The sequence below is a fragment of the Galeopterus variegatus genome, unplaced genomic scaffold (genome assembly GCF_000696425.1).
Source record: "Galeopterus variegatus unplaced genomic scaffold, G_variegatus-3.0.2 Scaffold380, whole genome shotgun sequence".
In the NCBI taxonomy this organism is placed as follows: Eukaryota; Metazoa; Chordata; class Mammalia; order Dermoptera; family Cynocephalidae; genus Galeopterus; species Galeopterus variegatus.
In genome coordinates, this window is record NW_007726491.1 from 126,430 (window position 1) to 141,332 (window position 14,903).

Genomic DNA, 14,903 nt, shown 5'->3' on the forward strand with positions numbered 1-14,903 from the left:
TATTTTTAAAGCTCTCCAGGTGAGAAGGAGCATGATCTACATCACTTGGGAGCATGTTAGAAATACAGAATCTTTAGAACCACCCTAGACTTGTTAAAAATGCTGAATCAGAACACACATCTACCAAGATCTCCAGGTGGCTTGTTTACAGGAAGCAACGAACTCTTTCTCAAATTGGGCTGCATATTAGAACAACCTGGGGAGCTTTAAAAATTCCTGATGCCTGGTTCTTACTCCCAAAGATTCTGATTTTAATTAGTCTGTGTTGCAGCCTGAATTGTCCACCACAACTTCACTGAAAAGAATTCAGCAAAGGCACCTAAATCACTAAGTCACTTTCACTAAAACTGAACAGGACCTCTCTTTAGTGGGTGTCATGGAAGATACAGACCCAATAAAGTAGTCATCTAGAGCAGAGGTCAACACACTTTTTCTGTAAAGGGCTAGACAGTAATGAATAATTTAGGCTTGTGGGCCATACAGTAGGTATCACAGCTACTCAACCCTGCTGCTGTAGTGCAGAAATAGCCACAGACAAAACAAAAGCAAATGAGCATAACTGGGTTTAAATAAAAATTTATATGGGGCTGGCCAGTTAGCTCAGTTGGTTAGAGTGTGGTGTTATAACACCAAGGTTGAGGAAAGCAGTGGCTGGATTTGGCCTGCAAGCCATAGTTTGCCAATCCCTACTCTAGAACAGTGGTTCTCAAACTCTAGAGTATATCAGAATCACTTGGAAGGCTTGTTCAAACATAGATTGCTGGCTCCTAGCCTTAGAGTTTCTGATACAGTAGATCTGAGCAGAGCTCTGAAAATCTGCAGTGCTAACAAGTTCCCAGGTGATCCTGATGCTGCTGGTCCAGGGACTACTCTTTAAGAACCACTGATCTCAAACTTTCGCAGTGGTTCTCAAACTTTTGCAGTGGTTCTCAAACTTTACTGCAGGTCAGAATCACCTACAGAGATTTTTAAAACTCTAATGCTACACTGCAGATGACATAAATAAAAAGATTTGGGGATGGAGACCAGTTTACCACTGTCAAGTAACACTTCGGTCATGGTGCACATTACAAGTGTAATGTGCACCATGACCCAAGATGTGGTCATGAAAGATGTGGTAGACTATCTATATAGATGGTCACCACCTATTCCTCTCATCCTGCATGTGTATGCTACTCTCTCACCAAGAGGTAGAATCTATTTCCCTTACCTTGAATCTGACTTCAGTTCTGCTGCTTTGATCAAAAGTATGCAGCAAAAGTAATATGATGTGACTCTAGGCCTAGGCCTTAAGAGACCATGCACCTACTGATTTCACACTCTTGAAAGCTAGCTATCACATTAAGATGTCTGACTACCTGGCTGGGGAGAGAGGCCAAATGTAGAGAGAAAGTCCTAGAGGATGAAAAACTCCAAAGGGTGAAAAAAGCTCAGCCAATCCCAGCCATTCTAGCCACCCTAGATGAGGTACCAGACATGTTAGATCCTCCAGCCACAGACAAGCTACCCAGCCAATCTCAACTTGAGCAGGGACAAGCTGGCCCCTCCAAGCCCTGCCCAAATAAAAGATAGTGTTTATTGAAAGAAAGTGAGCCGAGATGCCAGGTACCATTCAAGCTTTATTAAAGGAAGAAAATTTGCCAGGCTGTGCTCAAAGTGGCAGGCAGCCCAGGGCTGCCCTGAAAAGGGGACAGCACCAGGTGTTGGGGTGGTATCAGAGCTTATATTGGTCTGTTGGTGCCAAGAGCTGGGTGATGTAATTCTGGGGTGGGGATTGAGTTAGGTCATGGCGATGGAGAGTTCTGCGCATGCGGAAACGCCGGAAGTTTCATTTTCTCCAAAACCATGACACTTCTTGTAAAAGAGAATGGGGAGGGGAGGGGAAGAGGTGGACGGTGCTATTTTGTACTTGGGCTTGTCTAAAATGGCACTGGTTATGTTGCAGATCTATTAGTTATTTTAAGTCACTAAGTTTTGTGGTGGATGTTACACAGAGTAACTGATTAGATATTGACAACCATACATAAGATACTGATGTTTATAAGTTTTTATACTGATTTTACAAGTTATAAACTATTTGGTACAACAATTCAAAAATTTACAACTGCAGAAATTATATTTTGATACCATTTGTATGACTTCCTCTGTTAACTTTCCAAATGCATTAATTATTACTTTGGCAAAACTATATAACTCTTCCCCTTCGTTCCATTTGAATCATCCAAAACTATTTATAATCATTTAACCACAATTTTTATCATCACTTCTTGTTCTTATTTTTCACATTTTTCCTACTAACAAGAAAATTATATAAGATTGTTACCTTAGCATCATCATTGTTTAGTTTAGGTATTCCTATTAGAATATAATTGATTTTTTTTCAGCTGTTATTTTTTGGTATTTATTTATTATTGGCCTTTTGATATTAATTAGCCAAAGTCTGGTGAAATTTCATTGTTTTATTTCTGATTATTAAAAATAATTATTTCTGAAGATGAAATTAAATGCACATAATTAAATCATTTTAAATGGATTTTGTAGGCCTTTACAGATTGAAAAACATTTTTGGAAATCTGATTTTCTCATCATACATAAGAATAATATAATATTATTGGATTGACAATATTTTTGTCATATTTACTAAATGCTTAATTTTATAATCTTTCAGTATAATTTATTTTTTTCAATTTTAAGAATGCAGAAAAATACACACATACATAAACACACACATATGTACATAATCAGTTTCTGAACCTAAGATATATATTGTACATCATATTTCAATAGACTTCTGAACCTTAAGATATATTGTACATATTTAAAACTCACTTTTCTCTGATTGTTGTTTTCTCATCATAACAAATAACTTTTTCATTAAATAATTATTCATTCTGAAAGTCATTACATTCAAAAGACAAATACAATAATACATAATTTTTGCTATAAAGCAAAATGTTATTAAATAAAGCAATGGTACCAATACAAAATAGCCATTTCATACAGTAAAGATTTCTACTCTAAACCTCTGCAAATACAAAATAAGAAACAGTTATTTTATTACTTATAACAATATCAGATCAAGAAGCTAGTTAAAAGGTTACTCAATTAAGAGCTAGAGCCAGAATGCTTCATACTATTGCAGAACTGCACAATACACCAGCCTGCAAAGAAAATGTCAAGAACTTTGTTAATTTCCAAAGAAGCAAAGGAAATAGAAAAGGTGCTACATTTGCATAACAGAATAAACATATGCATATGATGGCATGACAGATAAACAGCAATAATCACTAACCCTGAAGACCACTATATCAAAAAGTTTTCATTACTGAGTGATGATTCTACACATTAGTAACTGTGCTCAAATTAACAGCAGTAGTTAAAATCTCTGAATAGGAGATTTTCTTGGAAGAGCATTGATTATTTTGCAAAGTAACAAACACCTGGGGAGGAAATACTCAAAATGGTAAAAGAAAACTTTGAAACAAAAAAGATATTGTGGAAACATTGTAATTTTGTATATTGTTAGTGTAGCCAATAGTGACTGCAAGATGTAAATTTACACTACGAATTTATTTGGAAAACTGAAAATCTAGTATATTATTTCACAGAGGATCTGTCATATGTAAAAGTTTGTATGTAGCTATGATAGATATTAATTCCAAATTAAATGTTATCAAAATGATAAACGAATTTAAACAAAATATTCAAAACATTCGGTTTCATCCATTATCAGCTTTTTATCAAGCAATGGTATGAGACTATCACTCCCTGCAACTGAAACTGGAGAACAAACCCCATCTCTCCTAGCTATTCTCCTAACCCTGGTCTGGAGGGTAAGGGAGATAGCTAAAGAGAAACTACTTGATCAGGCAGGACAGGCTGGATTTCTAGGAGTAACAATACTAAAAGAAGAGTTGATTAAACAAACTTCCTTAGGCTAAGACTTAATCTGAATGTTTGCTCCTGAGGCTAAAACTTGATTTGAAGGTCAGAATTGTGTTTCTTAAATAAATGTCTTTTGGTTTCCAGACAACATCTGTAACACCAATCTCCAGTTGTCCTAGCAGATAACAAACAACAAATCTGCTCTGAAGTGCACACACTCTGGACCCTAAGGCACTATGGATATCAGTCAGATGTCAAATCTCATCACAGACCAATCAGATTCACACATGACTCCTGGGACCCCCACCCATTTATGCTGACCCCACCACCAACCAATCAGATTCACACAAACCTCCTGGGGACCCCTCCCCCCATAATTTTGTTCTATAAATGCTTTATCAAGGAGTTCAGGGGTCTTAAAAGCTCCCCTGTTTACCACACGCTCCTTTGGATGGCACTCAAATAAATGCTAATCTTTAACATTGCAAACTTTGGCATGAGAGATTTCTTAGATATCTGGGTAGTAGATGACAAACCCCTCTCAGTTCAGTAACACTATTTCATACAAAAGTACACTAGTGTAACTGTGGCTTTTCAGTTAAAGTTTATTTATTCCTTATTTAAAGTGCTCATTCTTTCAGTAAATTTCCATAACTAACCTCTCCTTTGGTTTCCTCCTACCTGCCCCATGAGACAAAGTCTCTGGCATAAAAGTTGTGTTCCTAAGGTGTTTTTGTTTTTGTTTTTCAGGACAGCTGGGGTTAGCTTGGCCCAACACAAACTGAACTAGGCTGGCTGAGCCCACAGACATCTCTACTGAGCCTGCATGAATGTCTCACCTTTGATATCAGAGGGCTGAGGGCTCTACCTCCAAATCCTGCTAACGCAGCCATTTTCTGAATGTGCACATTGCCTGCGCAAGCACAGATCACTGAAAGACTCCTTCAAACCCTTTAGCCAATCATGATCCATCCCCCATGCCTTGCACCACCCCTAACCACTTTCCCATAAATGTAGAATCCTCCTCACTAAGGTTAAGGCAGACCTCATGAATAAATCTTCTTTCTCTACTACAAAGACACATGCTTCAATAATTGGCTTTCAGTGGCACACAAACATACCCCACTTGGTTCAGCAACAATGGCTTCCAGAGGAAGAATTTTGCCAAAGTTTGAGTTAAAAGTAGAATTCAAAAAGCTTGGGATGAATAATTCTCAACTGGCAGATTTTTTTTTTTTAATACTAGTTATTTTTTTTTTTTTTTGTCCTTTTTTTTGAGACCGGCCGCACGGCGCTCAGCCAGTGAGCACACCGGCCATCCCTATATAGGATCCGAACCCGCGAACCCGCAGCTCTCCCGAGTGCACCACGGGCTCGGCCCTAATACTAGTTATTGACTTTAACAGATGGCTTACTTAATTGGTGTTCTGCAATCCGATGAACTTATTTTAAGCAGTCCTTGAAATTTTTGACAATTAACATGTTAACATAACTGACAAACTTTATGGATTCAAAGTGTTGGAAAGGTGAGACTGAAAATGTGAGTCAGTACTATCATCTGAATCCAAAGGAGATTATCAAAAGTAGGTAGAAGGAAAACAAAACAACAAAAAAGGAGGTAGTGCAACTTCTGTGTATACCTGCAGAAAAGCTTCGTTATTTTATTCAAAATCCACCCAATTTATCCCAGAAAATTTAAGCATTATTTGTGTCAATGAGAGGAAAGGAAGAGCAGTTCAGCTTAATGAATATTGCTCCTTTTAAATGCAAAAGAAATGGAATTGTTTAAATTCTAATCACAGGTGAGAACAGAGCTCTTGTCAGTCAGGGGGAAAAGGCAATAAATTACTACTCTGCTGTTCACTAATATGCCTACATAGATGAAGTTTCTCATCAATGACAATTAACCAGAATTTGAAAACACCATCAGTTTTAAATCTTGATCAGGAATTGCTTGAAGTTATTTCTTAAGACCTTTTTTTAAAGATATGTTCATGCAATATATATGCTAGTAACATTGATTTGGTCAACATATCTCAATATTCAACCCCCAAAATATGTATAATCAATTTTGATTCAATAAATAAAATAAATTAAAACAAAATAAGATATGTTCATGGAAGCAAGCACAACTTTCTTATTAAAATATATGGAAGTGTTATACACATTCAATATGTAATATCTTCCCTAGCACTGTGTTTTATTTAAATATAATTCCATAAAAAAGAACTTTAAACCAACACACAGATAGGTGTCTACATGTCCCCCTGCAGTTTTCCTCAGTGTCCCATACAATCATGACCACCAGTTTCAAACTGTGCCACAAGATGAGAAAAGTTACAAAGCACTGAAACTACTGTACTCTCACTACCTAAAACCATTTGTTCAGTGAGTAAACAGCTCTAATACGGAACATCAAACTTACCAAAAAATATATCAAAAAGGGTCACACATTTTCATTGAATTTATGCAGCAAATCAACTTTAAAGCTTCATTCAGCAAAGATAATAATCAAATAAATATTCCAAGTTCCTTACACCAACAGCAAATTAGAATCCAAAAGAGTCATCAGTGAAGTCACAAAACCTCTAAGTTGCAGGAAAATAAGCCAACCTTCAAACTAATTCTAGTATCTAGTAGAATGAAGCGTACATGACCTGCTCTAGAAAAGTTATGTGCTGGCATCTCATAAAAATGTAAGAATTACAGAGCAATCCTAGGAAATTCTCATTTTAAAAGGAATAAGGAACACTTCTATTCATTTTAACAAAGGAATAAATCACAAAATAATCCAAATGATTTATTTTTTAAATGACAATAATCTAATGCCAATATATGTTTAATATATATGTGACTAATAATCCAAATGGTTCTATTATTTTCAAACATTTACTTAAGCCCACAAAGTTATTCATAAATGACACCTCTGGAATATCCAGACTTTTATCCTAACACAAACTGATGCACAAAAACCCAAGTGTTATGAGCTCTGCCATAGAGTATAAAGCAGATTCCATTGTTTATTACCTTTTAGAAACCAGTTTTTCTTAAGCCTCCTTTATCCTGGAATGCCTATATGTAATTAAGATCCCGTTGTAGAGAATGCTACTAAAATAAAGCATTCTACATGACTAGGTTTTTCCCACATTTTAACAAATGGCTCTGAGATCATATTGAAATCTTATAATAAATTATACTTTATAATTTTAGAATTTATAATTAAAAGTTGCCTAGTAAAACCCTTTCATTATACAGAAGAGGAATGCAAAGCTTAGAAAAATTAAATGACTTCCCCAAGATGAGAATTATATAAGTACCGGGGATATAACAGTAAAAAAGATATGCGTCATCCTTATCTATAGTCTAATCAAAGTGAAGTATAACAGTGCTATGATGACAGAAGAGAACCTTTGACACAAATATAAGAATTCTGGTTCAAGTACACACAAGTCATTCCTACTGGAAAAAAATTTAAAATGTTGATTAACCAAAAACAAAAAAGACCAGATTAAAAAAACAGCACAGCAACTATAAAAGGGAAGAAAATTAAAAGAAAGTAAACTCAGGACTCACAATTTCATTCCTATATATATTAATAGGAAAATCTCTGAGATTCTGTTAAAAAAAAAAAAAGAACAAGGGAATAAAATTAGGAAGTCTGGACATCTGGGTGGAGTGTCAGACAGAGTTTTCTATACACATAATTACAGAGGGTACTTCAAAAAGTTCATGGAAATATTTGCATTATCTTTTAAATCCATTTTTCCACAATCTTTTTGAAGTACCCTTGTATAATGTTCTGAGCCCCAGGCAAACTGACAAATAGTGATCTCCTTTTATTGTACATTATCTTTTTAAAGCAACATGAATTTTAAGTCAAGAGATCCTGAAATTTCTCAAACACATGGAACAGTAAAAGAAAAATTAAAAGAATGCCTTTGAATATCTATTTGTTGTGCTTTGTTACTGATTTAACAAATCTTTGCTGATTTAATGACTATAAAAAAATATTAAATAGTCTTCATAAATTTGTAATCTCAGTCTCATTAACCCTGTCATGAGTAACCCCTTTCTATCAAGTACTCTTCTAGGAGCTTGGTACTCCTCTAGATGAACATAACAAAGTACCTGTAGTCATGGAAGTCAGAAGAACAAACAATAAAATAAAGAATGTATATTTGAGAACAGACCATATATGTATACATGTATGTCTATATATGTGTGTACACATGTATATATAGTCTGTATGTGTGTGTTTGTAAAGGCAAGGTAAAGTGACAGAAAGTGACCACAGGTTGGTTAAGGAAGCCCTCTCTGAGAGGTAGTGATCTAAATAAAGTGAGGGAAAAGGAATATTGTAAGGAAACTAGCCACACATAGATGTGAAAGAAGAACATTCCATGCAGAACAGATAGCAAGTGCAAAGGCCCTGAGATGAGAATTACTTTAGCATATTCAAAGAACAACAAAGAACTCAAACGTTCTTCTATGGCCATTGTTTCTGTCAAACCCAATTTTCCTGGACATATATTTGGAGATCTAAATTTTATTAAGGAAAACAAAAACAAAAAACCCAAGTGACTACAGCTGGGCAGAGAATAGAGATGAGACCAGAGAATTATAAGCAAGAACCTGATCGTATAGGGCTTGGTAAGCCATGGTTAGGATATTATTCTGTGTAATGGGGAGCCATTGAAGCAAAGGAGTGCTGTGAATTAATTTATATTTTTAAAAGCTTATTCTGGCTGCTGTCTTCAGAACTCACTGTAGAAGAGCAAAAAGAGAAGCAGAGATACAAGCTGGGAGATGTGTAAAAGCCTAAACAGGAAGTGGTGGTAGTTCATACTTGGAGATGGCAGAGAAACTATTGATAGTTGAATTTGGGGTATATTTTACTAACGTGTTGGATATTGAGTATATAGAAAAGAAAAGTCAGAAAAAAAAATTTAGGATAAAAGTTAAGCTTTACAATAATTTCCCTACCAAAAAAATTACAAAACTACAGCCTTCATGGTTAGTGAGCTGGTTGTTTACCTGTTGGCTCTCATTTCCACTCTCACCCTTACACAGTCTCCTCCTCTGTACTGCCAGGGGCTAGAAGCTTGCAAAGTATACTTCCCAGATCCCCTTGTAAGCTGAAAGGTTCTACCAAAGACAGCCAATGTCAAATTAAGAAGCAGGAGAGAAGGAGAAGCCACCTTTTTCCTACTTCTGACAGCCTCAGTGAGCAACTATGAGCTATTCCAACTCTCAGTGGGACTGTGGGCTCCTTGGCTCAGGCAGCAGCAACAAGAAGGCAAGCTCCTGGCTTCCTGGCTAGGTAACAATGGCAGTATTCTCAACAGTGTAGTACTTAGGGGCTCAGAGTAACACCACTTTCCCTTTTGTTCCTCCAGTCCTAGGAGCTATAGCTACTTCCCATGTTTACTGATCTCCCGTAGCTTGATCACCTTAGCTTTTTTATTCTTCGAACTCTTCCAACACTTTTGCAACCAATCCCCTGTATTAACCTCTTTGTCAGAAATACCCTAAGTGCTTTCTGTTTTCCTGAACGGATGTCAACCAAAAGAGTTAAGGAAGGAATATCACTCTCCAGAGTTTACTTTCACATATTTTGTTACTCATACCTTTAAAAACAGGCATGACGAATTCTATTATTCCCTTTTTATAGAAGAGTAAACTGAAAAATGAAAGTGATGAAGTAAATTTATGACAATTATACAGCTAATAACAGTGAGACCTGAACTCAAACTAAGTTATCTCTATCTACATACTATGTTCTTTTCATAGTGTTAAAGTCAAGAAACACTGATTGCTTTCCTTTTAGTGGAATCAATATAGGTTTGGGGAAAGTAGGTACACATTAAGAGCACTAGCATTAAAAAGACATTGGTCTCTATCCCCTTGAAGCAAATAATACATATATACTTTGCTTCAAACAAACCTGATTTTTGGAGATTTAATTTACTCTAAGAGTAATTTATAAATACTTCTAAGTAAGATTTCTTAACAAGAAAGCTTCCAAATACAATTAAACAGTTTACTTACAAAAGTTTATCTTCATCATAACTTTTCACATTTAAAACTATGACAAAGAGCAAGGGATTCTTATAGAAAGCAATAATATCAGACTTAGTAGTTTAAAAAATATATGAGACAGAAATATTTCAAAGGATAATATATTATGGAGAAAACATTTGGGCCGGCCCGGTGGCGCACTGCTACAGTGCGCCGCTTGGGAGCGCAGCGGTGCTCCCGCCGAGGGTTCAGATCCCACATACAGACCGGCGGCTCACTGGCTGAGCGAGGTGCGGGCGCAACACCGAGGGTTGCAATCCCGTTGCCGGTCCCGGTCCGGTACGGGCGCGACACTGAGGGTTGCGATCCGTTGCCAGTCACGAAAAAAGACAAAAAAAAAAAGAAAACATTTAACCTCTTACGTTTTTTTGTTTTTTTAAAGATGACCGGTAAGGGGATCTTAACCCTTGGCTTGGTGTTGTCAGCATCATGCTCAGCCAGTGAGCTAACCGGCCATCCCTATATAGGATCCGAACCAGTGGCCTTGGTGTTATCAGCACCACACTCTCCCGAGTGAGCCACAGGCCGGCCCTAACCTCTTATGTTAATTTAAAATCAATAACTTTTTAACAAAACAATAACTTATACCAAAAAAACTTAATTCTTACTAAATTACATTTTTTAAGGAGTCTAAATCCAAAAGATCATTTGATTTAAAGAGAAATGAAATATGCCAAACACTGGCATCCAAATTCAGTAGAAAGCAAAAAGAAAACTAATGCGTGATTAAATTGGTGTCAGATATTACAGGTAAAACCATAAAACTGCAGAAGAAAACATGGGGGTAAATATTCATGACCTAGGTTTTGGCTGGCAATGGATTCTCTTAGACATGACACCAAAAGCACAATAGATAAACTGGACTTAAGACTTCATCAAAATTAAAAACTTTTGGGCCAGCCCGGTGGCGCGCTGGAGAGTACGCCACTTGGGAGCGTGGCGGCGCTCCCGCCGAGGGTTCGGATCCCATGTGGAGACCGGTTCCCGCTCACTGGCTGAGCGCGGTGCGGGTGCAACACCGAGGGTTGCGATCCCGTTGCCGGTCCCCGGTATGGGCGCGACACCGAGGGTTAAGATCCCGTTACCGGTCAGTAAAAAAGACAAAAAGGATAAAAAAAAAATTAAAAACTTTTGTGCATCAAAGGATATTATCAAGAAAGTAAAAAGGAAAACCTACAAAATGGGAGAAAATACTTACATATCATATATTGATATGGTTAATATTCAGAATATGTAAAGAACTATAACTCACTAAAAAAAATAATAAACAACCCAATTAAAAAGTGAACAAGAGACTCTAATAAACAATGGTAACAATGGCAGAAGAAGATACACAAATGGTCAATAAGCACATGAAAGATGCTCAACTCCATTAGTCATTAGAGAAATGCAAATCAAAACCACAATGAGATACTTATCTGGATGGCTATAATGAAAAAAAAAAAAAGAAAGAAAATAACAAATATTGACAAGGATGTAGAGAAATTAGAACACTCATAAATGCTGGTGGGAATATAAATTGGCATAGCCTCTGTGGAAAACAATTTGACAATTCTTCAAAAAGTTAAACATAGAATTACCAACAATTCCATACCTAGGTATATACCAAAAAAAACTGAAAACAGGCACTCAAGCAGATACTTATATGTGTCAATTTTGGTACAGCTAAAATTTGAACTATGCAGTGGATTAAATGTCTCCCCTCCCAAAATCACTGATGCTTAATCCCCACTGTAACTGTTGAGGGTGGAAAATCCCATTATGATAATTGAAAAATGGGGCCTTGAAGAGGTGATTAGATCACAAGGACCATGACCTAGTTGATGGGCATGGTTTTGAGAGCTTTAAAAGGACAGCACATCAGGCTGGCCCATGGCTCACTCAGGAGAGTGTGGTGCTGATAACACCAAGGCCACGGGTTCAGATCCTATATAGGGATGGCCAGTTAGCTCACTGGGTGAGCATTGTGCTGACAATACCAAGTCAAGGGTTAAGATCCCCTTACTGGTCATCTTTAAAAAAAATAAAAATAAAAAATAAAAAATAAAAAAACAAAAGGAGAGCACATGAACTCCTCTCTCTCTCTCTCTCTCTGTGCTCTGCCATTTTCTACCATGTGAGACCCCTGTGTTGCTGTAAAGGCACCACCAAAGAAGACCCTCGCCAGATGTCTTCCCTGGACTTTGGACTTCCCAGCCTCTGACACTGTAAGCAATAAATTTTGTTTTCTTACAAATTACCCAGTTACAGGTAGTTTTGTTATAAGCAACAGAAATGACTAATACACACTACAATTTAAAAAAATATTGTCATAATAACTTCATCCTTGATACTTGGACCAACAAAAACATTTTTTAAAAAATCAAATTAAGGGGCCGGCCCGGTGGCGCACTCGGTAGAGTGCGGCGCTTGGGAGTGTGGCGGTGCTCCCGCCGAGGGTTCAGATCCCATATAGAGACCGGTCTGCTCACTGGTTGAGCGCAGTGCGGGCACGACACCGAGGGTTGCAACACCGAGGGTTGCAATCCCATTGCCAGTCGCGGTACAGGCGCGACACCGAGGGTTGCGATCCCGTTACCAGTCACAAAAAAAGACAAAAAAGGGAAAAAAAAAATCAAATTAAGAATCAAAGATTAGCACATTTTATTAATTAGGTTAAGTATTAATACTCTTGTTACAGACAGCTACTAATAAATTTTGAAGCACTTAATAATTGTATAACCCCATTATTTAAGCATTTTTAAAAATATAAGTATACAGTTTATAAGCTACCATATTTTCAGCAAACTTTTATAAAATTTATAAAGGAATTTGTGATATTCCAGAAGTAATATATATCCCTCATTCTTGAAGGATAAATGTTCTCAACTTTTAAACACATATATAAAAAGCTCAAAGAAGGGCCGGCCCGGTGGCGCACTGGATAGTGCGCCACTTGGGAAGCGCGGCGGCGCTCCCGCCCGAGGGTTCGGATCCCACATACAGACCGGTGCCCGCTCACTGGCTGAGTGAGGCGCGGGAGCAACGCCGAGGGTTGCGATCCCGTTGCCGGTCCCCGGTCCGGTACGGGGACAACACTGAGGGTTGCGATCCGTTGCCGGACACGGAAAAAGACAAAAGACAAAAAAAAAAAAGCTCAAAGAATATCAGTCTTTAATATTGGCAACTGATTAAACAAAGGAGATATATTTGTAAGTATCTTTTTTTTTTTTGTCTTTTTCGTGACCAGTAAGGGGATCGCAACCCTTGGTGTGGTGTCGCCCACACCGCGCTCAGCCAGTGAGCGCACTGGCCATTCCTATATAGGATTCGAACCCGCGGCGGGAGCGATGCTGCGCTCCCAGCGCCACACTCTCCCGAGTGCGCCATGGGGTCGGCCCCATAAGTATCTTAAAGGAAACATAAATTTAAAATGATGACTCTTACTTTTTTATTCTTAAATAAACGCTTAAAAACTTACAAAGCCACAACTTAAAGGAAAAAAATTAACTTATGGGTATATAATTAATTCATTATATTAGAATGAGTTCTAATATAATTGATATAATTAATATAATTAATTATATAATGAATTAAAATAAGTTCACTATATTAGAATGGGTAATAAAATTTGTATACGTTCTCACTGTCTCTCTGTGTCTCTGTGTCTCTCTGTCTCTCTCTCTCTCTCTCTCTCTCTCACACACACACACACACACACACACACACACACGGTGTACAGTTTAGATCCTCCCAACTAAAAGCTGTTGACCAATCAGTCACTGAATTCAACTTCAGTCATTGCATAAAATACTGGCACTCAAGAAAAGTACTGCAATGTTAACACCAGCATACTAATGCCTGTTTACTGGCACTTACCGTATGAAAATTGATCATTTCTTGAAGACTGTCAGAAAACTTGGTCAAACTTGTCTATGAGAAAGAAACCAAAAGAAAACCAAGTCATTTAGGAACCACCAAAATAGGCCACAAAAATATTACTTCAGCATCCCTGACAGAAAAGTTCAAGTTACACTGTAAACAATAACATTTCTAAGGACAATCTTACTACCTCATGAGCATGCTCTGAAAAAAGGTTAAGTGTACACATGGTAACATATAAAACCTTAGAAAAGTCAACGAATTAGTATTGCTCCATGAATAGTATTAGGCTAAGAAATAGGAATGGCCTATATAAACCTACAGGTAAAACTGTTTGAGTGTATGAAGACTGTGTCCATTTAAGCATCTATCGAATAATCATCAAACCACAGCCCTCTCTTCATCAGTTATTATTCCTCATGAAAGACATATCGTAATACCACACAGTATATAGCAAGGGATCTAAGGTAACCCAGCATAGCTTGCTATCCAGAAACAATACAACCTCCCATACATATAATTAGATACTGTCCTTAGGTTAATGCTCTCTGCATGCCCCTGTAAGCAGCTACTAGTAGGCATTATCCTGCTTTCCCTGTTCAGGCCCTCTGGCAGATGTTTCAGCTCACCATGCAGCAAGTAAACTTAGTAACCTGGCCAAAACCATGGGAAGCTGACTTTAGAGAATGATGTGAGATATGCACAATGCAAATCAACCATCATCTTCTAACTATCTTAGAAAACAGGATTACATCCAGGTTCAGGGTTAGATCCCTATACAGGCCAACCACCTGTAAAACAGGACTATACAAGATAGTACCAAGGGGAGAAAGCTTTTCTATTTCTTTTTTTTTTTTTTTTTTTTTTTTTTTTTCCGTGTCCGGCAACAGATCGCAACCCTCAGTGTCGCCCCCGTACCGGACCGGGACCGGCAACGGGATCGCAGCCCTCGGTGTTGCTCCCGCGCCTCGCTCAGCCAGTGAGCGGGAACCGGTCTGCATGTGGGATCCGAACCCTCGGCGGGAGTGCCGCCGCGCTTCCCAAGCGGTGCACTATCGTATAACTTCGTATAATGTATA

The 14,903-nt window shown here is 37.7% G+C and overlaps 1 protein-coding gene across 2 annotated transcripts in view; it reads right to left on the reverse strand.

The window, feature by feature from the left end:
- The window catches only part of ACAP2 (ArfGAP with coiled-coil, ankyrin repeat and PH domains 2), a 139,975-nt gene that overhangs the window by 72,502 nt on the left and 52,570 nt on the right, over positions 1 to 14,903 (reverse strand). For both annotated transcript variants that reach the window (XM_008568140.1, XM_008568137.1), the window contains exon 4: positions 13,822 to 13,875. In XM_008568140.1, the coding sequence (XP_008566362.1) occupies positions 13,822 to 13,875 (54 nt within the window). The remainder of the gene's footprint in view (positions 1 to 13,821; positions 13,876 to 14,903) is intronic.